Here is a 24,972-nt window from a genome sequence, read left to right on the forward strand (position 1 = left end):
GACTGGCCCCGGACTGGACCTCCCCCCTCCCTCTTGTGGCTGCATTTGCTTGAATGCTGTAGCTGATTTGGGACCCTGTGGTTACTGGAGGCCACCATACGCCTGGTCCAGCCTGGGGAAGTCGATCTGGGACAATCCTGGTCCTGCGTCGCTGCCCGATGTAAAGTGGAAGGTGAGACACTCCGGCTGGGTACCGAGGCACCCCTCCTCATTTATTGAGGCTCCTTGTGCCCTACTTGGCTGCACGTAATACCTGCCCTTCCCCGAACCCCCCTCCCCCTCCCTGCGGCGCTGGGTGACGGTCCCCCGAGTCTGGTGGTGTAGACGCCCAACACGACTGTGGTGGATCTCACCAACTTCTGCAGAGGTGACTGAAGGACTGCCCAGGCCTGCAGCCCATGTTAGCTCACAGTGATGCAATGGGCCGCCCCAGGGTCAAGGGGATGGATGCTGGTGCAGTTGAAAGCCAGCAGATAGATGACCCTACGCCTGCCACGCAGCTGTCTGCTGACGACCCGCCCTCCGACTCGGGGACTCCCCCGGACAAGCTGGACCTTATTCTAAAAGAGGTGTGTGATTCGCGACAGGTCATCGAGCAACAACTTGGGACTTTGACGTCTGGGTCCATCCTCCTCAAAGCTGATCACGACAAACTTGCTGCAGTGGTCAAAGATAACAAACACACTTAACTGGAACTGGTGCCACAACACAAGGAACATGGTGCACAGATTGCACTGCTCCAAAAACAGGTTGTGGGTCTGCAGGAGAGGGCGGATGATACGGAAGGACGTGCCCGGTGCAATAACATCCACGTCATAGGCCTGCCGGAGCACTGCGAAGGATCTGACGCTACTCGATTTATGAAACGGTGGTTCAAGGAACACGTGGTCCCAGAGGGCCTCTCTGATCTTTTCTGTGTAGAAAGGGCGCACAGAGTGCCGACGGGCAGACCAGTGGCGGGAGTACGTCCTCGGCCCCTGATCGTCAAAGTCCTGAACTTCAGGGTTCGAGACGTCCTACTACAAAAGGTGAGGGAGCCGTCCCATATTCAATATGAGAACCAGCGGATATCCCTGTACCCGGACTACACTGCCCTGGTCCAAAGCCAACGATCCCACTACCAAGATGTGAAGGTCAAACTCTGAATGTTAAATCTGCACTGTTATTCCCCGCTAAGCTGAAAGTGATCCATGATCACTAGACACAATTCTTTGAATCCCCGGACGAAGTGGCAGAATGGATCTGGGCCCTCTCCACAAACAGTCCCTGCCTCTCCGAGGCCACAGCGAGTTCACAAGTCAAGACGCCTCCGGGGGGAACTCACCGCAAAACCCAGGGTTCCCGCTCTGGAGCGGGCCTTGCAAGATCAAGCTGAGGCACTGGAAACAGCCGCCAGGTTCAGGGATGAAGCCCATCCAATTCTATCGGACTCCTTTGATGAGGCATCACACCAATCGGACTCAGGATCTAGCATTAATTTATTTAGCAACATTACGCCCCAGACTGCTAATGGTTACTTAGGATAATGACAGCTTATGACCCATGTTGGGACGAGTTGTCTACTGCCCCCGCCCTTTCCATTTTGTACCCGGCAACACGATGTCATAGCTCAGGTACCGAAATTGCGATTTGAGAAGGTAACACTAGCGGTCCGGGCTGCTTAAGGCTCGTAACATTCTAAGTCAGCTACCCTGGCTGTAGGCACACACACCCCTATAGTGAAAACAACATGCACACTGTTAGTTTGCACCGTTGTGCATTGGGTTTGGACCAGCAAAGTTCAGATAGCTGGCCCGAGAATTGTAGAGGGGAGTTCTGTAACCTTTAGTCTCTGGCCACCACTTGCACCCCCCGATACACTGCTGCTCCCAATACTCATACGCAAGCGTTACATGGTTACACATCTTAGGTATTTATGCAAGATAGCTACAACGTGATCTCTTGGAATGTAAGGGGACTGGGGTAGATCCACAAACGGCACAGAGTACATGCACAGCTGAATAGGCGGCGTGCACATATAGTATTTTTACAAGAGTCCCACCTGACCGCAGCCGAAGCGACTAAACTTCGCAAAAAATGGAGGGGTCAGATTTTTCCCACGTCATATTCTGCGTTTGCGAGGGGCGCATCCATAAGGGTCAGGAACGGGGTCCCCTTTGAGGCGCTGAAACAACGGGTGGATCCATTGGGCAGATATCTCTTAGTGAGAGGCACACTGGATGGAGCACAAATTGTCCTCTGCAGCATATATTCGCCCAACTTTGTGCAGGATGCATACCTCATAAGCCTTAATCCTGTTTTGGCGCCTTGGGCTGGTTGTCTGTGGATACTGGGAGGGGACTATAATGCTGTAATGGACCCCTCCATTGATAGATCCCATCCCCCCCTTGGGGGAGCAAACACTGTCCGACAGGCGGAGGCACTATGCAGCTGGGCTGAGGGGTGGGGCCTGGGCGATATCTGGCGTTTAAAATACCCCACAGTAGAGAATGCTCATTCTTTTCCCACCCGCACCAACTCCATACTCACATAGATGGGATTCTTTGCTCCAACCACATTACAACCCAGGTGACATGCGACATATTTGGGTAAAACTCTTTCCGACCATAACTCACTGGAGATCTCCCTTAGCTGGGGCAGAATCCCAACTCAGGTTCCTACCTGGAAATTATGGCCCCTGATGCTTGAGGACTCTGTTTTCCGGGAGGCACTGGCGACAGGCATAGACCACTACTTTGCTGAGAACACTGGGACTGCATCCACACCTCAAATGGTGTGGGATGCATTCAAGACGGTGATCGGGGGATAGCTATCAGCATCACAGCAGGGGTGCGACAGGAACTGCATAATAACTTGAAAGAGGTAGAAAACTCTCAAAATAGTCTCGAGCAGGCTGCAGCGACCGACCCCACTAAGAGAACACCCTTACAAGACGCCTGAATACAACATGCTGAGCTATTAGACACACTTAGGCCCATAGACTATACGGCCTACACGCACGCGAAACACGCTGACGCGAACAAGGCAGGCCCGCTACTAGCACGCATCCTCAGGGATGACCTCCCACATTTCCCGATCCATGGGATTATCACCAGCAACGGGAACACAGTAAATACGCAACAGGACATAAATGCGGCCTTCTATGATTACTATCAGGCCCTATATCGGGCGCCCCCAACCCGCCCATTGGAGGAGGAGGCCCTTGACGCCTTTTTAGCGGAGGTACAGTTCCCACAACTGGACAAATCAGCGCAGGAAGCGCTCTCTGGACCTATTACAAGGACCGAAATCAAGGCGGCCATCAGGGCCCTACCACGGAATCAGGCCCAAGGCTTGGATGGTCTCCCGGCCGAATTCTTTGCCACATTTTCGGATACTCTGGTGCCGCAACTAGAAACCTTGTACAAAGCCGTGCTGACTACAGGGTCCTTGCCCCACTTCGTGCCAGCACGGTGCACCTCGCTTAATATCAAGAGGTTGTGTCATGTCATAGCAGCCACCTCCAGGAGAGGGTTAATGCTGCTTGTGCCACCCTAGATTTGAGACAGGCATTTGATACGCTACAATGGGACTACATGTTCTGAGCGCTGGAACGAATTGGTATACCTCCGGACTATTTAAAGTGGGTGATGCTTTTATATACGGATCCCACGGCACGGGCCCGCACGGGACGACACATCTCAAAGGAGTACCCAGTCGGTAAAGGCACCCGCCAGGGATGACCCCTATCCCCCCTGCTCTTTGTGCTGGCCCTGGAGACCTTCGCCCTTAGGGTGCGGCAATCGGCAATGCACTGGGGGATTCGCTTGGGACACACATAATTTCCGCATATGCGGATGACATCATTCTGTACACTGATGACCTCGCTTCTCTCTCACCCATCCCTAGCAGTTTTGATTCTTTTGCGCTGCTTTTGGGCCTTAAAATCAATGATAGTAAGTCTTATGCTTTATTTTTCCGACAGGGTGATCGTCTAGAGACAATTCATTTCGGGGCCCATTCCTTAACAGTCGCCGTACATACTTTTAGATATTTAGGCATACAGATTTATCGATCAGCACTAGATCTCATAGAGGGTAACCTGGGCAGGGCCATACGTTCGCTCCGACCTCAGGTCACTTTCTGGTCCTCCCTACCACTCTCGGTGCCGGGTGAAGATCTCGAAAATGGTGGTCCTGCCCCGTCTCCTGTATTTTTTTACTAACTTACCGGTCGTGATTCCGACTCCGATGCTTAATTCCCTGAACACTACACTCTCCGCCTTGATATGGGATAATGGCCGCCGTAGAGTGGGGCTAACCAAGCTGCAATTAGACACAGATAAGGGCGGACTGGGTGCTCCCGACTTCCGGGCATACTGCTATGCAGGCCAATTGCAATGGCTATCTTATTGGCTGGGAAGGCGCAATTTACAGGAAATAGATTTTTCCTCTGCTGATGTGGACCGAGGACGGCTCCACACTCTGCTTCTCCCGCAGGATAGGATCCCGACAGACGCCCCACTGCTTCTGTGCACAGCGTTTACCTATTGGAAAAAAGCCTCCCCTACTCTGACACTACACCGCTTCTTGGGATCACTGGCCTACTCATGAAAAGACGACTGCATCCTTGGGCAGAGGGCGGTGTGACCACAGTGGGTGACTTATTTGATGACGGCATGCTTATGGACCATGGTAACTTTGTACGGCGTCAGGGAGTCACGGATGCCTTGTATCTAATGCATGCTGCACTCGTGCAATATGTGAAGAAACACTGGGCCCCACGCTGGGAGGAGCCCCGACGCCAAGAAATGGTCTTTATGACCTACCTGATGGGTAACAGCCGCCACCTTACCAAGTGGCTTTACAAAGGCATTACCACCCACACCAGAACTCCGCTACTGGACCTATGTAATAAATGGTCCGCAGACCTGGGGACAGACCTGACAGATAGGGACTGGGACCGAGCATTGGCATATCCTAGGAGAATTCCACAGAACGCCAAATACAAATTCATGCAATACATGGTTTTACACAGAGCGTATCTTACCCCGCATCGATTGCAATGTATCTTTCCGGTCACACAACACTGTTGTCCTAGATGCAAATTAGAGGATGCTGACTTGCTACATATGCTATGGCGTTGCCCCGTGATTACCCCTTATTGGTCAGAGGTTTTATCCCTGCTTACAGCTGCGGCTGGAATCCCTGTCCCAGACACGCCTGCAATGTGTCTTCTGGGACTGATACGAAGCTCCAAGGCGCAGAAAGTGCAACTTCGCTTTGTAGATTTGTCTTTGCTCCTGGCTAAGCGCTCCATTACAATGCGGTGGAAATCAGCCACAGCACCACAGCTTTACGGCTGGCATGGGGAAGTAGTGAGATGGAGGGAGTGGAGAGTGCTGCCATCTGCCGGGAAGAAGCCCGGGGTTTGCGGAAAAGAGTCATCTCTTTAGACTGGGACAGCATTCTGGAAGCGTTCAAAGCCATGGCCCCACCACCTGTGCCGGTAGCCCGGGCTTAATAATTGCTGTATCGCCTAGCCCCAGTTCTCCAGGTTCCTTGATTATGGTATTCCATTGTTTATGGATCTTGCGCCATAGGGAGCGTATATATATATATATATATATATATATATATATATATATATATATATATATATATATATATATATATATTACCTACTGGCGGTCGCCAGTAGGTAGTTATAGTTAGGACCCTGTTTCCATAGGAAATCCGCAACATTCTATTTTGAATAACTTTGGCGCCGGTCGACGAATCCTCGCGAATTTCTCAAAATAGGTGGGGCGCTACGCTCCGCTCCTACCCTGAAAGTCTCGGGGGGATTCGTCAAGCGGGGGCTGAGATAAAAGGGGGGTCCCAAAACGCGTTTTTCCCATGCATTTTTCCATAGGACCTTTAGACAGGGCTACAGCCCGAACGGCTGAACAGAATTACTAGAAATTTGGCAGAGAGGTAGTCCTCAGGTCAAGGAAGTGCCTTTTGTAGGTTTGGTGTAAATCTGTTCAGTAGATTCTGAGAAAATAGCCTTTAAATCAATATATATATCTGAGCCAGCTTACGGTACGCTTACCGTAAGCTTACCGTACGCGTACGGTGGCGTGCGCGATTCTGATTGGCTGTTAGATCTTAGTAAACATTCGAATCGGCCGTAACCAGGAAGCGGCGGCCGCCATTTTCTCTCTCGCACTCTGAGGGGGGGGCTGTAAACAAAGGCAAAAAACATATAAAGGGGCTGTTTAGACAGCGCCCATGCACATAGCCATGTTAGTTGAGTCCTCAAAGATCCCCCAAGGCCAAAAACGGTAAATTTGTATTTTTTGAAAATTTCGCCGATTACGCTTACCGTACGCGTACGGTGCGCTTACGCTAAAAATGTTAATAAAAAAAAAAAAACACTCTCTGTGCATGGCATATTATTGTCATCACTTACAAATTAAATTTAACAGATTACCTATCACAAGGAAGCGCATAATATGTCCTCCATGTGCGCACGGTGCGTAACGTGGGCACGCGGTGCGCGTAGTGCACTGCGTGCCCACCTTGCGTGTACGGCACTAACTGCGTAAAGTGGGCGCGCGGTGCGCGAAGCGCACCGCGTGCTCACTGTGCGCGCACGGTGCGCGAAGCGCACCGTGCGCGCACGGAACGAACTGCGTTAAGTGGCCGTGCACGCCACGAATGGCGTAAAGTAACTTAGCATTTAAAAAAACGTACAAATTCACTGAAAAAACCATAGGTTTCACACACGTTATAGTTAGGAATTAGCATTTAAAAAACCTTGCTAATTCAATGAAAAAACCATAGGTTTCACACGTTATAGTTAGCTGGAAATTTTAGTGATAAAAAACCAATGAAATTCCCCCGTTATAGTTACTGTAGGCAACTATAACTCACGCGACCGTAATCCTCTGGTGATGACATATGTGTCTTTATGAAAAAAAAAAATTTGTAAATCATGTATAGCTAAAATTTAATGGAAGAAGACATGGACAAATAAGTGTCTAAATACAGTATTAGCATCAGCAGAGGATTACGGTCGCGTGAGTTATAGTTGCCTACAGTAACTATAACGGGGGAATTTCATTGGTTTTTTATCAGTAAAATTTCCAGCTAACTATAACATGTGTGAAACCTATGGTTTTTTCATTGAATTAGCAAGGTTTTTTAAATGCTAATTCCTAACTATAACGTGTGTGAAACCTATGGTTTTTTCAGTGAATATATATATATATATATACACACTGTAAATGTTTCTGTGCAGAGACAGGAGCACACCTTGCCATATGCGCTATGAGTAGTTGGTGCCAGATGAAGTTGGCGGAGGGAGGGTTGGGATAGTTGTATCTATATGTCATACACGCACTGTACATGATAATCCAAGTATACTGTACGATGATTGCGATGTACTATGCTATTGTGTATCTGTAACATGCCGTAAATGATGGGTTGTAAACTGAAAATTTAATAAAATATGTTTGTTTTTTTTAAAAACAAGGACACTGCAGTTAAGTCTCACATGAAAGGATTGAGGAATCTGTTTTTGAACAGTTCTCTAAAAAGGAATCACACAAATGATCAGACGTGGTAACTCTGAAACAATACTTAAAAGTAAATGGAATTCCCAGAGGATTAAGCATCAACATTTTCCCTGCTACGGAACATCTTGATGAAATCGAAGATAAACGGCGGGAAAGAAAGCTGGCGGAAACCTAAAGCGATCGAATTCTCATGTTAATTGAACAAGCTAAAAGCAAAATGGACAGTCTTAGAAAAGAAATACAAAAAACACAACAAGAAATTGCAGACCTATAATGGACAAAGAAAAATTATGCTACACTAGAAGAGGTGCTAGAGAAATTTCAGGAAGACACTACCACTGTGGTCCAACCAGGCATATTACGAGTTTCCTATCGGCCGGCGGTGTCATGGAGGTTCCTCCTCCATGAACACAGTAGCGGAGAGGAAACAAAGGGGGCCCTATGTACACCAGTTCCTGCATGGCATGAACTTTACTGTTTTTGGAGTTCCCATTGCGGTGCCCATTTTCAGGCCACCGCCATGGGAACGTAAAAAAAAAGCCTGCCAGACAGAAGGAAACTCCTAATCTTGCAGGCAGTCTGTCCACAGGTTTGGCAGTGCGGCGGAGGGGGGCGGACCCGGCGCAGCACCGCCAAAGTAGTAATCAGGCCCCTATTGGGCAGAAGCCAACCACCAAGGCTGTCTCTCAGGAAAGTTTATGTTAATTGGAAACATCCAGTATTGACTCAATATCTGACAGTATTGACTCAATATCATCTAAATCTGACAAAAATGACAATGTGGTTAATAGATCAAGAACTTTTTTAGCAGAGCTGAAGAAGATGAAGTTGGTAGAATCTGACCAGAACAAGGACCACAGGAATGGTCAGTTAAGAGAATACTAAGAGGGAAAAGAGGGGCATAAAAAACACAAGAAGAACAGTACTAGGGGGTAAAAAGCCAGGCAGAGATGAGGGGCATGGCTTGCCAACTAAGATCGAGGCAGCATCCTAACCTGGCTCCCACGGCCCTATACTGTTCCGAGGCTATCCTTACCGGATAGTGACCACCGACAGCTCCTTCTGTAGTGTGGATGCCGGGGTGCCGTGGGGATCCGGATTTGGCTGTTCAGCCAGTCCTAGACGCCCACTTAGCAATGGGCAGAGGCTCACCACCTATTGAGCCCAAGATGGCGGCCATGACCTAAGATCTATTGCAGCCACAAATCATTGTGCCCCAAGCAGTGCAAACCTCATCCCGCCTTCCGCCCTCTATGGCGGCCGCTGGAGAAAAGGTCACCCTGTGGTGGTGATGCACGATGATGGTTAGCTGCCGGCCAATGTGGTATGTTCCTCCTGATGTTAAGACCTGACAACTGCAGGCCCAGCTCAATCGCATCTGCATTGGAGGCGGGCGCAGAACAGTTGTACTGCCGGTTCCCACACCATATCACTCCGGGGTCTAATTGGAGCCAATGACTGCAGAGGTGAGCAGCTGATGCTAGCGAGCTGGGGAGGGACTGACACCTCTGTTCTCTGTGGCCTAATTGGGGCATCCTTAGAGGCACTATACTTCTGAGAGAGGTGGCTACGTGTCGCCAGTAGTCTGTGGTCCTGGAGGAGACCCTCTCTTGCTCTCCCCCTCCCCTCTTGCTGACCTCGACCTGCACTGTGATCCTCCAAGACACAGGGGGGAATTCTTTTGAGGGTCTAGTGGGTGGCCCCCAAATCTGGAGGTGCTGCAGACTGCACTGAGTCGCCTGCTCTCTGAGACCCTGCCTATTTTGGTGGGACTACAGAGGACAGGAGACCCAGCCTCATGGCACCTCCCTGCACTTCTAACCTTTCGCCTGTGTCTGGCAGTCCCCTAGCGGTGGCGGCTGCTCTTTCTGCCCGAGTGGTGCAAGCAGTCACTTGACTGCAGACACCGCCTTTATTTGTTCTCTTCTGAAATGCCGTTGGTGATGGTACGGGACAGGCCTCCATTGCACTGGCAACAGCACAAACTAAAATGGACCAGTACACCAGGTCTACCTCTGGCACATGTGGAACTACTGAAGGACCTCCTCCAGTGACTGAACCCTTGGCACAGGCGGACCGACATGTCATTCTTAACGTGAAACAGGACTCCAGAGCAGCAGCTGAAGTAACAAGCATTGAAAATGCAATAGGTCTCGCAATGATTTGATTTAGAGCTATTGGCATGACAAATATAGATATAAATATGGGGGGAGTGAAAGGCAAGGACAACAGGAGGGAGGTAGGGCGGGCGGGGGAAAGAAGGCACCAAAGCAACGGAAAGGAACGAAGCCCAGAATGTTGGTGCTGAAATATATATACCTTAACCCCATGTAAACAATAAACCCCATGCTTTTTAATCGCAGCTATCCACGCTGAACAACAACTGTGTTTTATTCTACCCGATGCCTTTCCTCAAATGTGTGTTTTACTTTGATACGATCCACCAGTGCGGAAAATTAAAAGGAATAAAATAACATTCCTGTTCTCTTCTGGCTGCATAATGGTGGCCATCATACTACTGCAGTGTTTCAGTTTCGCTTTAGTGAACTGTGAGCCCCACTCCCAGGTGGCCAAAAACCATCAAGTGCAGTAAAGACAAAGTGACATTTGACCTCTGTCCTTGAATAGACAGCAAAGCAAATGTGTCAAGACAAAAACAAGATTTAAAGGCATTTTTATTGCTTATTCCCTTTCGCTCCTTTCAGCTTAAGTTAACTCACCAGCACATAGGAGTAAATGCTAAAATTAGCTCGACCTGATAAAATCTTACTCGTTGTTGCTAGCGGGCGAGTGGATTTTTCGAGGCTTGTGACCACCATGGCTGAGGGGGGGAACCCCAACGTGCGGCAGTGCGGCAACAGAACCGAGGACATGGAACATCTGATCTGCACGTGTATCAACCTTAAGAAGGAGAGGTCTTGCCTGCTTAAACCACAGTTCAACTTTCGTGGAATAAATATGCGGAGATAGGCTGTGAGAGTTCATTTTGAATCAAAAGACCAGCAGTTAAACTGAAAGTAAAGTTTCTGTCACTGGTAGAACACAAACTGTCAAGGGCAACCACAGACACGGCCTCTGGAGCACCCGGGCCGCTAATACAACAAATAGGTGCATTTCTTAAACTTAACAACACGTATCTTTTCAGATGGGCCCCCTCCATCTGGTCTTGAATGAACGAGTATGTAAATCAAATTGACTCCGACCAAGACTGTTGCTGCTGAGATTTGCTACTTTTAACACTTTACCATTTTATTAAAAATTGCTTCTGCACTCGCCGAAGCCTACATATCCATGAGCACAGGATGCATCGCTTTTTTATCCTAATGCTTCTCTTTATGCCACTGGATGGAAATCACCGACTGTTTTCTTTTAGCCTCACCATTTCTTTATAAATTGCCACCTCTTTTAAATTTGCGTATTTGCACTGTACAGCTCACGTATCAATGAGAAAGCATAGCACTTTACTTTTACTTTAATTTCTTTTTTTGGCATTAGCCGCGAATCTGTTTTGCAATGCTAAAGGCTGTTTTTATAAAAAGTTCTCCTACTTTGTTCGCTATTGTAACGGTTTTAATTAAATATGCACTGGCATTGACTAACCAAGGACCTTTAACTTGCCCATTATAAACTGTCACAAGAAGCATTTGGAGTCGAAGCCCCTGAAAGAACTAGTCTTAGTGAAGTAAGTTGAAATCATAAAAACATTAGGTCTCAAACAACATAGGGAACAGTAGTACAGTGATCAACGCAGTCAATAAGGAGCATCTAATGCCTTCTACCAGCCTACAAGAAGCAAGCTCCAGGATTGATTGGTTTTCTGGTGCGACATCATACTGATATTATACTAGTCTACAGTCCATGCTCCAAAACGACATAATGGATCAAGGATGCCCTAGCGCTTCAGGCCCTTAACACCCCCTAATAGGATGGCCTTTATGGGTGCCAGGCAATGGCTCAGCAGATTTCCAGTTCTGTACCACAACTTAACAAGATTTGGCATAGCCAATAGGTCTCGCCTTTGGGAGCTTATAAGTGTTTAGCCATGCAACAGTTGCATAACTAAATACTTATAAGGTCCCAAAAGCGAGACCTATTGGCTATGCCAAGCGGCCGTGAAAGTGATTGCGAGTAAACATCAAAGCGGCCGTGGGGCCGCGAAAGTGAAAGTAATCACGGCCAAGCGCGGCGCGCGCGCACGCGGACATGCACTGTAGCTCTAGGCTGGCCTGGTAGCACTTTTTGGAGCCCTCTCAATAAGCTTCGCCAGACCAGCGCATGCGCTGGGTCAGGCGAGACCTAAAAAGAAGCAGGGTGGAGGTGGGGACTTCGGGGGATAATAAATGGAAAGAGGGAATTGCGTAAGGAGCAGTTTGAGTTAAGAAAGGAGGAGGGGCCCTCAAGCCATCATTCTGAGTTTTAGGGGTTGTGGGAGGCATGAACGTGGGATGTTACAATATCTGGGGTACAAGGCAGTGAAATAAAAAAATAACTGGCAAGTTACTTTTATTTTTTCTCTCATGGACCTTCTACTGACAGCCCTCCATTTGATATTCCTAGAATGCCAGTTAGAGCAAGGTCAAGACTGATTTGCACAGACAAGGAGCTGGTACGATGGTGAAATAGCCCTACCAGACATACAGAAATATTATTGGGCAGCACAACTCGTAGCCATCAACCCCTGGGTCCATTTCCCTGACTCCAAACCAGTTTACAACATGGATTAGAAAGCCATGTGGCCAGGGGGCCATGGGGCCATCTCAGGGCCATTTATGGGGGGAGCACCTTTTGCACCCTTTCCAAGATCCTGACAATTTGGAATAAAACATTGAACACCTTGGGGTGGCGGTATATGATTACACAGGCCACTCCCCTGTGGGACACTGCACGACTGGGCACCCTGGGGACACATTCAGGGTTTCATAAGTGGAACCTTATTGGCATTGCAAGGATGGAGGACCTATAGAGTTATTCCATTCGCTGTTTTACAGACTGAAAACCAATTAGTACCCACAAAAATGTATCGATACCTGCAGATTAGTCATGCATTGCAGAAGGCATTGCCAAAAGGGGAGGAGCTCCCGGAAGCCTCTCCTTTTGAGGATAGGCTATTGACTGAATACATGACCAAAAAGGCAGTTTCCCTTACTTACCGCAAGCTACTCAATCATTCATCCGACACGCCGGTTCGTTTGAGGGAACACTGGGAGCGAGACCATGGGGGGCCTGGAGGGTAACTAGAGGCCTGAGGCGCTGGCATCCCCACGGAAGGTGGCCATGTGATCTAGATTCCATCTGGTACACCTAAAATTTCTACACAGGTGCTACTGTGCATGTACTAACTCTATGAAAATGGGCAGAGCAAACACAACACTGTCTTCGGAAATGTGGTCAAACAGGTACCTTTTAGCATATGCTATGGAGCTGCCCAGACATATAAGGGTACTGGGAATCGGTGGTAGCCTGTCTGAATGCTGTTTGTAGGAGTGCTGTTAGGATTTCCCCAAAGTGGTGTCTATTAAACATATGGGAAGAGACTGACCTCACCCGCATGGATCAAATTTTATTTGACCCTGGAGTTGATGGTTGCTAAACACAATATTGCTTGTGTCTGGAAAGCTGAACAGACGCCGTACGTGGATGACTGGCAGTTGGATATGGACTGGTGCATGCAGAGATGGTGATCAATGAGAGTAGCGGCTGTCCTGGTAAATTGACTAAAATATGGGGGAATGGAACGCTCATCGGGGTGGACTGTGCGCCGCCTATGGAACTGGGGAACTGATGCCATGAGTGCTTGGACATTGCTACTGCCCAATAAATTGCTTAAGTGGGTTTGGATAATGGGATGGGGGGGTCGCTAGGCATAGTAAGGAAATCAGACTTATTGGGTTGTGTTTCGAGGCTACACTGTATTATGCTTTTGGTTCTATCTTACTTGCAATAAAAAGATTTATTTAAAAAAAATGATTTGCATACAGCTGGGTCCAAACTGAGGAAGCATGGAGTGCAACATAAAGATGGAATGGTGTGTGGCCAAAGTAATTACCAGTGGCTGAGATTAATTCAAGCATTCCATTCAACAATTTTTGTATACTTCAGTTTATTGCCCTTAGTAGGACAGGTATGCCCAGACATGGGTGCTGTGCACACTATGCCACTAGCACCAAGCTGTAGCTTTCTGATGAGCAAACAACTATGGCGAAACTGGTCTTGGGTTGCTTGTGTTCCGGTTCAGGAAGGACATGGGCTGGACTGTTCCCATTGGAGTAGAGTTAAGAGTGACTTGCATATAGCTGGGTCCAAACTGAGGTGGTATGGTGTGCAAAATATAGATGGACTGGGTTGCGGTCTGAGTAATTACCAGTGGCTGAGATTAATTGAAGCATTCCATATATCGCAGTTCTGTATACTGTAATGGTACCCCCCTGTGTCATGTAATTGTAAGAGGTTGCACACAGAATGGGGAATAATGTGTGCTGGGAAGCACTGGATCCTTGTCTGCAGTGGTTTGGAATTGCTATAGCCAGATGCCCAGGACATATTGTTTGGGGTCAGTTTTCATGTTTATTTTGTCCTAGGGACAAGTAGGCCCAACCCCCTGCAGCACAAACCCTTTAGCTGCAAGATTACAGTACCACATTATGGATCAATGAAGTGCATTTTCTGCAGTTAAGGTAATATTTGTATCCATATGTTAATACTGTTCGAACTTGTATTCATGGTTCATTAATACAAAGCCTTCATAATTAGGGTGAGAGCTCTAAGGAAATGTTGTAAGTTCAGACTGCACTGCTGATAGTGGTTCCAGTATAAAAATGTGTAAATGCTTTTGCAAAGTTTAACAATATGAGGCTACGTATAATGCTTCCAGGATGCCCACTGATTAGATGCAAATACATGCAAAATCCTGAAAGCAAGATTGAGGATTCTTTGCTTTCAAAATTAAATGTTTACTAAAAGAAAATGCAACTTGGAAACATTTTTAAAAGACTGTGAAATGTTAAATACCATTTCTTTGAAGTATCATTTAGTAAAATGTGTTGATGCATGCTAGTATTCCCCAAAAATATTCATAATGGAAATTAGTGTAACCAGTTTCAACAAAATTATAGGAAACCTGTAAATAAACAAGCATTGGCAACGCCAATAGGTATGGTATTGTTGGTCAGCCTTTTGGTTTAGTCAAAGCGAGTGTTGTTTTGACATGGTTTTTGTAAAACTTTATTGTTATGAAGCTGCAGAGCCCTCATCATTATAACAAGCATTGGCAAAAGCAAAAAATATATTTTCTCTCAAAAACCACACATTGCCACAATAGTTCCTTGCACTGAACTAAACTATTTTGCATGACATTATGCTCCTTGTGAAAGAGCAGAAGGCTGCCACTCACAGCGAAGCCAGCTGGTACATAGAGAGAGAGAGAGAGAGAGAGAGAGAGAGAGAGATAGAATTCTGATAAAAACAAAGAAAGTCACAAAAGTGCACCCATGGAATATGTCCTTGCATTAGTGCAGATTTAAAGCTTAAAAGAATTTACAGAAGTAGTTCAAGAAATCGTACTCCTAGAACATATCTGTGAACTACATTTTAGCATGAGTAAATATGCATGTGTGGATATGTTCATGCGAAAATCTGTTGAGTGGTAACAAATTCACTTTCCCACCAATTATTTTTTTTCCCCAACTCTGGAGGAAATTTAACTTCTGCCCTTGTCAGGAGTACATTTTCAACATTTCACTGTATGGGAAACTATTGGAGAAGAGCTGCTGAAAGCCTATAAAACATGCAAGTTAGTGGGTTTGCACAAACTCAACAGGGAATTCCAACCTTGGGAAACTATTGCTTACCACTACCTCCAGCCCCACTATGTAGATCTGCCGAAACGGATTTGCCAATATTCAAACCCTACTATGGTATAATCTCTGGCATAACCAGACTGGCTATTATCAGAGCTCTTGTTTAATAACATTGCTGCCATAATTTGTCACCGCACTACATGGCATCAAAGGGACATGTGGATATTGTTACAGGACAAGTAGATTTATGAAGCAACCTGTCCCATGGACAAGTAGATATTTTATCAAATTCCACACCTGCATATGTGTGGATTTTATTTTCGGGGGTAATTCTGCAATCAGTTACCATCAGCTCATAGCCGGCGATAAATGGGACCAGGGCTTATGCAGGGTAGAAGTCAGGAATGGAACTGGGGAGGGAAGTCAGTCGGAAAGCGGGTTATGGGCTTGCAGAGATGAGCATTCCATGCTCCTCTTGTGCTGTAAGAGAGAGTTCGGGGAGAGTGAGGCTTCACTTCTGTCTGCAGCCACTGCCTGATCCACAAACGATTATACCAGCCAAGATTCCACCTTGGGAGAACGTTCTGCTTGACCTATAAAAGGGCCACTGGTATTCAGCCTCTTCTTTCAGAGGACAAGGGTGTGTTTTCTTCTCCTATAGGTCACCCCCTCCTTCCTCAATATGGTCAGGACAACCAGCTCATCAAAAGATGCAAGGCATTAAGGTATTCCGATACTGTGCTATACGACTGTTCAGCGAACAGGTTGCCACATCACCTTTAACTGGAACTTTATCCACAATGCTGCATTCGCCATAGGCTGTTCCTACTCTAATACAATTTTCCCATCTTTGTAACAGAAACATAACATTTGTCCAAGTTCCAATAGCAAAGTGGCCACATATCCTTTAGTGTTGATTTACACTGCTGCCACATCCAGTATTGTGCGGACACTTCTTGCTCCGTTACAACTCTGGTCCACATTGCTATGTGGCCTGGCAGGAGATAACACCTATACCAAATTGTGATTACGGTCGATAGGACCAATTATCAAAGGTGATGAAAAGTGTCAACAACACCCCCAGGAGGAGGCAAAGAACACTGACAAATTACTAGAACCACCAGAGTACTTCCCTCTACAGACTCAAAACACTCAGGTTGAATGAAGAAAAAGAGGATATCTAACATACTGATGAATATCATTGATATAGTTATGAACAGGCTGATGTTCTTAAGAGAGAAATAGGAGGAGGTACTGTGTTATATGAATGCCATGGAATGGAGGGCATATACATGAAGGTGGATGTTGTCTTTTTAAGGCTGTGCTGAGTTACGGCATGTAAATCAATGGGATGTAGAAACAAAAGAACCTTTTAATGCCATCAATTTGGATACTCCCTTTGGGAGGGTGGTGGAGGGGCAGAGGATAATCATGGCCAGGAGGGGAAATCCACCTTCAATTATGCTTTATTGTAGATAATAACATACTAAGACAGGGTGCTTCCTGCATGGTGTTTAGGAAGCTCTTTCCAATTAAGTTTTGCAAATAAAATAATTCCTATTCTCGGTGCTGTATAATTAAACCATTGATGTCTACGAGTTATGCTATAATACAACCTACGTTAGAAACTTCAGAGATGCCAATACATTGCGGTCACAGTTGTGAAATAAGTATTGAAACATGTGCACTGGTTTCCTTTGGTTACTGAAAATTGGAAAAATATCACACACAATGGAAACATTTCTACTAAGTTCTTACCTTTTTAGATGTGTGCGATCGCCACTGTCTGAGCTTGCCAGAGAAGAAGTGTCACAGGAGTATGTGTCAATGGTTTCCAAATTCAAAAGAGAAGCATCCTCTGGAATGAAAGACTCATCTTCGTCATCAGTCTATAAACACAAAGATAACAATGTCATGGTCTGCCTAATTTAAAATATTTCTTCTTGGCAACATTATTTAAGTGCTACTGCTATTGCAAAGCGGACTTTAAGAATACACAGGGACTATGAAAAGGTTAAGGCATTCTTCTCAGTTGGAGTTTTGAAGAAGGAATCCAGTTTGTTCTGATCAGTTACTTTGACACCCATCAGCTTTTTCTGAGTTTTAGCAAGATGTTGTGATCTACTATTGTGAGAAATTGTGGTTTATTATATGGTGTGGTTGTGCCACCTCACCGCAGAATACACAAAACCAACTTGAGTCCAGTCAGGCTCGTTTGCTATAACAGAATAAAAATATCATGCAATATGAAAGAAATCCGACACCAATCTATAACAAGCATTGGCATAGCCAATAGGTCTCACTTTTGGGACCTTATAAGTATTTAGTTATGCAGCACAATATCCTTGGTGCAACAACATCAACTGTTGCATGGCTAAACACTTATAAGGTCCCAAAAGCGAGACCTATTGGCAAAATGCAACTAATAACTCCAACAACGACAATACTGCTGCTTTTAAATTAGGTTACCCGATGTTAGATACAACATGCATGGATATGGTAGACTTATTAATCTATATAGTATAATTAATATATTTCAGCACACTGCTCAAAGGCAGACTAGTTTCAAACACATCTGTATTACCAAAAGTCATCCTATTTTCATAAGATTTTTTTGTGTTATTCTTTATTAGCTATTTTAGAATAACATAACATCGTAGGACTGTCAGCATTGGCCACACAAATACAATGGCCATATAAATATTACAACAGAAAACATTGTGTGGTACTTGCGCCTCCTGAAAATTAAAGAGAGTCTACAGGAAGAAGGTGGATGGACGGGGTGGAAAGAAAGTGGGAGAGGATTTCCTAAGATTTTATTGGAATGCTGTAGAGTGTAGGTCAAGAAAATATTCTTGGCACCTCGCCATCCTAGACAGTTGGATTGAGGCTTTAAAGAGAAGATGCAAGCTCCTATTAGAGCCAAGGTACCTACAATTATAATAAGATCATTTACACTTAGGCCTGGTTGAGTTCCTTAAGCTCCAAACAATGTATGTGTTTTTACAAAACGAGTGCACTAAAAGTAAAATACTAAGTGTTTTGCTTAGAATTAAAGTAAAGGGGGTAATAGTCAAAATGCTTTTTGTATACCTGCTACCAGTACTCTAATTTAGCAACATATCCTACTTTCACAATAACATACACAAAACTTACACTCCAACATAAATCGATTCAAGGCACTCCTAGTTCCAAATGAATAGTAGTCTAGAGTCAGAAGGAACTACAATGCCAAAATAATGATTGTTAGGGCTGTAGGTACACATTCTCATTACATGATATTAGTACGTACATCTTTGGGGTGGGTAGAATCGCAATTTGACATAAATAAATGCATTTTTCACAAAAATGACACTTGAATGTATTTTGCTGGATACATTCATGGGAAATGTATGCAAAATATCAGTGGCATCGCTAGGGGAGCCAGATGGGGCCTGTGTCCCAGCTTCATTTGCCCAGCCCTACCCTTCCCTACCTCACCACCACAGTCTGATTTGCTGGGACGAAACATTAAAAAATATATACACTGCTCCTTGCCACACAATATGTCCAACTACCTTTCACTGCTAAGCAATGATTGATAGTTTGAAGAAATATATGTAGCCAATATTTGGTTAAAATGTTTAATTCAGACTTTGTGCCCGTGTAAGTTTATATATAGATGCGACACAAGCAGAAGTGCATACAAAGGCAAATTTAAACATTTTAAGTAAACATAAGCAAGCTTTTACACATATATGTGCAGACTCTATTTACAACAGTCCTCTGTAAGTGGTCAGTTTGAGCTGCACCCATCCCCTAAATATCACTTTTAGTGCCGGCACAGGATATACCAGATTCCAACGTAAAATGTATTTCGCTCCTCGCACACAGTTTTATGGTTTCTACAAGACATTTTCTACTGGAGTTCATCTCAAGGAGGCAAAAATGTTGCTAAAAAGATTTAACACCCAAAATAAAAAGTTGTCCTGAAATTAGTAGGCCCATGTTCCAACCAAAGCCCTCATTGTGCGCGTGCAAAATCATGTACGCTGATGGTTAAGGCAGCATTAGGAAGCTGCTGCTACAAACTGGAGAGAGAAGAATGTGCATGTTAGAAATATCGGAAACGGATACGACTGAACCGGAAACAATAAAAACTAGACGAGCACAAGAAGAATCTCCCCAATTATTAGAACATGAGAAAGAAGTGCAAAATGGAATGTTCACGTTTGGAATTCAGCTCGTTTAAAAGCCCTGCTCATTAATATAAATGTATTGTGCTTGTCCTTGAAAGGGAGAGATGCAAAACCTCAGCATGTCCATATGAAGCAAGCAAAAGTTCTCTAGTACAAACATTTGCTGAGGCCGGCAAGTGCAGGAGCCCGGGCGATAAACCTTCGAAGCTTGGGTGCCTGTGCTGGAGCAAACGTATCTTTTGTGATGTCCTTAATGGGTGCATGTTCTTAGTGCATCTAAGCACGCTTTCTAGCCACACCTGCATTTACAGATTACATCAACCCAGGTAATTCTTTTTTGTGCCTACTATGTCCAGGCAGATATGCGGCCAGTCTGGCACAAGTCAGGTTTCGTAAAACAGACAATGAATGGCCCCGGTCGGTCGTAAAGCACATTCCAACGACTTCAGGGATCATTAAGCGCCTATAGAAAAATGTGATCGCACTGATCTCAGACGGTGGATTTTATTAGCATTCTACCTGCCTTTGTTAGGTTGGACCCACGTTTAGTCATAAAATGAATCCTAAATAAAACAGGAAAAAAACTAAACTATAATATTTACGGCCAGTCTGCTCCTGTTGTAAAATGTAAGTATGACAGTTCGAAATCAGTTTAAGCAAAATAAAGTCCCCTGCTAAAATCTGCTCGTTTGAGGGATTTCAGGCAATCATTCGCATGTCTAGTTCGAATAGGTTAACGAAAGCCGGATTACAAAGTATTTTCGAAACAACCTTGAAAAATCAAAATGTCTGCGAGCTCCCGGGCTCCGAGACATAGCACGCTTCGGAAGCTCTCTGCTCAATGCCCTGCCAGGCAGGCTAGCAGCTATTGTGTGTCGAGTGAATTGCCAGCTGTCTGGGAGATTACCGCCTTAAGAAAAACAGCTCTTTGGTGTTTAATGTGTCTTGTTTGAAGGGGGTGCGTTTCTTACATCAGCATTTAAGGCAACGTTTATTTCTAAGGGAGTTCAGGAAGAAAGACAGACTGTTTCAAACGCCCTAACCGCAGACTCTGGGAAGCTCAAGCAGTACATTTGGATCTAGAACCGGGTGAAGAGCCTGGCTAGACGGGTAATGCCCACCCCATCACCCAGAAACACTGCCCACATGGAGCACAGATTAACAAGCATTGGCCGCGCGCGCGAGAACAAGCATCGCGGCACCGGCGCTTTACTTTGAACATTAAAAGTAAAGCGCGGGTGCCGCGATTATAGCAAAAGTAAAGAAATAGATGTTTTTTTCTATTTCTTTACTTTTGCAAAAGTGAAAGTCATCACGGTTCTAATGACCCGTGAAAGACAGATGGCGGCCAGCTGCTCGCGTGAACGCAAGCTTGTCGCCAGCCAGCAGCACTTTGAAAACTCACCTACTAAATGTCTCTCCGAGCAACGTATGCGCGCTGACTCAGCGAGACCTAAAAATGGATTGTATTATTATTATTTTTTTAGACACAAGAACAAAATCCACCAAGGGTCTCCACAGATATTGATTTTTAAGTGAAATGTAAATCTCTCCTTTGTACTCCAAAATGCAAACAAGCATAGGTAACTGCAAAGATTGGAAACTTTGTACATTTTCTAAATAATGGTTTTTCACTACTCTGGCCCGCGATGGGCAATCAACTCCAATAGGGGGAAGGTAAGGAGAGGAGCTGGTGAGGAGTAGTAGGACATTTACCTTAGCACCAAAGCAGTCTCAAGTGAAGCTCGAGGTTCTACGGGGGAATCGCTCTATTCTGCCCACTTCCAAGATGACTGAACCCCTCTATTAATGTCTGGCTCTTCGTAGCCAACCTTAGAAGAACAGCATTGGCAAAGCTAATAGGTCTCAGCAATGCGAGAGCTATTGGCTTTGTCATTGTTTATTGGCCAGTGACTAGTGCGTTGGCATTGGCGAGTGCACTAACGTAAGCAACGCCAGATTTGCAGGAAAGGAAAGCAACATATTGAAAAAAGGCACAATGGAAGAGAAGATTAAAAGAAGAACTAAATAACAATTGGTAGTAAATTAAAAATATAAAAAGAAACAAGCGAGAATTAAAGGAGAAAAACACATGGAAAACACTTAACATAGAAAGGTTACAGCATACACACTACTGCTAGGAGCAGCCTCCACCGGAGTAGGCAAAAACACCTTGACATTGAAGGATGGGTTGTCTGCCTACAATGGAAGGATGTGGCAGTCCACCATTATTAAGGTGCCTCATCATACCGGCTTGCAATGGATGGGATGTTGTGCAGAATCAGAGGGAAGTTTCCCCTGAAGTAACGCTTGCCTGTATTGTCTGCGCTCGACTCCTTTGCACCTTCCTCGAAAAGTAACATTTCACTTACAACAAGCCAGGACTATTGGCTTTATCAATTAGCATAGTATGGTGCCCCACGGTATTTTGCTCCTTCTGTCATTGCACCCAGATATACAATGCAACAAGTAACATTTCACCTACAACAAGACAGTAGTATGGCTTTATCATTGGTTGTTAGTTGCCTAAGAAAAATAAGAAATAACTATGGCTTCGTTGTATAGAACATTGAAAATGTCTCCGTTGTTTGGGAGAGATTATCTGCGTAAGGGATAGAGCTCCCGACCTTGGAGCTAGGGAAGCAAGTTCGAGCCTCCCACCGGCTTAACGATCTGTGATTTCAAAAAGAAACATGTTCTGGTATAACATAACAGGTGCTCACAGTAAGAACTCCTATACCTTCTGGTCAACTACGCGCTATAAAAAACTGAAATAATAAAGTTCTGGAATGATAGACTGTTAAGGAACTATAACGAGTCTCTGTGAAGGGTGGCATTGCTGCAGAGTTCCAAATGTTTTTTTCACCTTGTGGTGAAGGCAACAATGGAGAGCAAGATAGGGACCGGTTTCAGCGCCTGCTTTTTAAAGCTGCCGGAGCTGAGCAACAATGACTTAAGATGTTCCAATAAACGTGACAAGCTTCACTACAAGCATCGAGGCAATGTGAGAGGGAGGGAAGGGGCGGCATTGCAGTCTGGGGAACAGAGTCAAGCCTTACTGACCTAGCGGGGTAGCGCTTGTGAAAAGCACCTTCAAGTAACGAGCATTGGCACAGCCAATAGGTCTCGCCTTTGGGACCTTATAAGTTTTTAGCCATGCAACAATTGATGTTATTGCACCAAGGATATTGAGCTGCATAAATAAATTCTTATAAGGTCCCAAAAGCGAGACCTACTGGCTATGCCAATGCTTGTTACTAATTAAGATAAGTAAAAAAATGCTACTGTTTTCTCTGGAACTAGGTCAGAATGAATCCAATGTGTTGGTCCCATTGCCTTGTCCTCAGTCTGCGGTCTGCCGCTTGGTGACTCATTCCATCTCCCCTGTGTCCAGTTGTGCGATTCTGTACGTATGTTTGTAGTTAGAGACTTAGAGTAATATGACGTGCCGGAATCTGACTCTTTTTAATTTATGTGAATGTCTCCGTAGACAGAAGAGCTATTCTTAAGTGTGTGTTAGTACATTGTGTTGGTGGCAGCCAGGGGGCAGCATTGGGCCTCGTCCCCAAACTCATCAAATGCACACGTTTAACTCCGCTTATTGCGCCGAGAGTTTCTAATGGGGCAGAGTCGTCGTCGTTCAGTAAACCACGTGACTGCACCGGTTTCTGCGTGCTTTATGGTGGCACACGCGTTTACGATTAGCCTGATGTGGAGCTATAGAGGTCTTTTATAATTGTTTCATGTTGCTTATTGCGAGCGGTGCATGAAAGATCCTGTTTTTCTTAGGTTTAAGAGGGCTAACAAGAGGAAATATTATTTGTATTCAAGCACGTGAAATTAATAGAGCACACAGTAAATGATTTAAAAAAAATAGAGTTATTTTTACTTCTCAATCCGTGGTGATCACGTGATCCTACGTTGGTGGTGTGTTTCTGTGGTGGTGAATGTTTTGCGTTACAAAATTAGAGCCAACTTCTACGAGTGAGCCCGTGTTTCCAACATCTGTGTGTCAGGCAACTTGATTGACTGCCAAGAAAACAAGCGCGTGAAAAGCACTGGCCGCGCGGGCGCCGAAAGTGATTGCGCGATGCACTTAATTGCCGAAAGTGATCGCGATGCACGCAAAAGGCTATGCATGTAGAAATCGCTTACAAAATAGCGATTTCAAAACATTCCTAAATTGCTACTCGCAAATTGCGAGTCGCAATTAAGGAATACCTCCCCATTGATTCCTATGGGCCTAGAGGCCCATAGGAATAAATGGGAAGACTTTCTCAATTTGCTAATCTCAATTAGAGAATCGCAAATTGCTCATGCTATTTCAAGGGTGCCAGGGTGTCAAAAAGACACCCTGTTGCACCCCTGAAATCTGCATATGAATACATCTTGCACACACACATGCCCCAAGGGCATGTGTGTGTGTAAAATGGAACTTTGAAAATGCACTTTAGTGCATTTTTCAAAGTTTTTGCAAATTACCATGAAGTTCAACTTCATGGTAATTTGCTCCCCCTATTAGCGAAATCGCTAATTTTTTTAACTTTAATGCATTGCATTTAAGGAATCTCAATTTGGGATTCCTTAAATGCAATTGCAATTTAAGTAATCGCTATTTAGAGATTCCTTATTTTGCGATTTTTGCATTTGGGATGATGCATCCCAAATGCAAAAATACCGGTCGCAAAGGGGCAGATTATGCTAATCTGCCCGTTTGCGACTGGTTTTTGCTTTGATGCATGTGGGCCTTAATTACCCGTGACGGAGAAAAGACAGATGGCGGCCGCGCGCGTTACCGCCAGCTTGAGGCCAGCAAAAGCCTCTGGTAGCACTTTGAAAACCCCCTTACTAAAAGTCGAGCAAGGCTCAACGCTAAATTTTATTATTGGGGGGGCTGCCAGGCCCTAATCCATCTAAAAAAAAAATTGGCTTACAGCAAAAATATTTTTATGATCTCAAATAACCCTGGTTTCCGAAGCAGCTTGCTGCCCAAGGTAAAGCACTTCAACGCCCTGTCAAGGGTAGTAACGCACATATCTCTGTAGTAAGTGTGCTCCCAGTGAAAGGGCACAGTGTTGACATTCACAATGAAGTTAGCCAATGGCTGAAGTGGACACACACCTGCTCCTTGCTGTAGGCTGTCGTAGGTGGAATGAAAGATGTGAATAACACAATAACAGACACATGGATGGAGAGGCCTGTCTGAAAGCCCTTGAAAGTAAGTATATTAGAGATATAACATTAGTAAAATCAAAAGCTCTGGGCTAACTCAAAAACTAAAAAGTACCTGTCAAATAAAAGAAACCCAAGGGGTTCTAGTCTGATGTTACTCAACAGAATAACAAAAAACACATACTTACCGCTCAAGTTCCACATAAGAACCATCCATCATACACTCGTACCTGTTAGAACACCTACTACTATCAACTCCTACCTAACTGGAACACCGAATCGCAAG

General features: G+C 45.2%; 1 protein-coding gene across 1 annotated transcript in view; it reads right to left on the reverse strand.

The window, feature by feature from the left end:
• VPS8 (VPS8 subunit of CORVET complex) overlaps nucleotides 1–24,972 on the reverse strand; it is a 1,789,524-nt gene that overhangs the window by 1,651,301 nt on the left and 113,251 nt on the right. Inside the window, exon 3 of the mRNA XM_085648738.1 lies at nucleotides 17,095–17,225. Within this exon, the coding sequence (XP_085504864.1) occupies nucleotides 17,095–17,225 (131 nt within the window). The remainder of the gene's footprint in view (nucleotides 1–17,094; nucleotides 17,226–24,972) is intronic.

This window comes from Triturus cristatus, chromosome 3_2, assembly GCF_964204655.1.
Source record: "Triturus cristatus chromosome 3_2, aTriCri1.1, whole genome shotgun sequence".
NCBI lineage: Eukaryota > Metazoa > Chordata > Amphibia > Caudata > Salamandridae > Triturus > Triturus cristatus.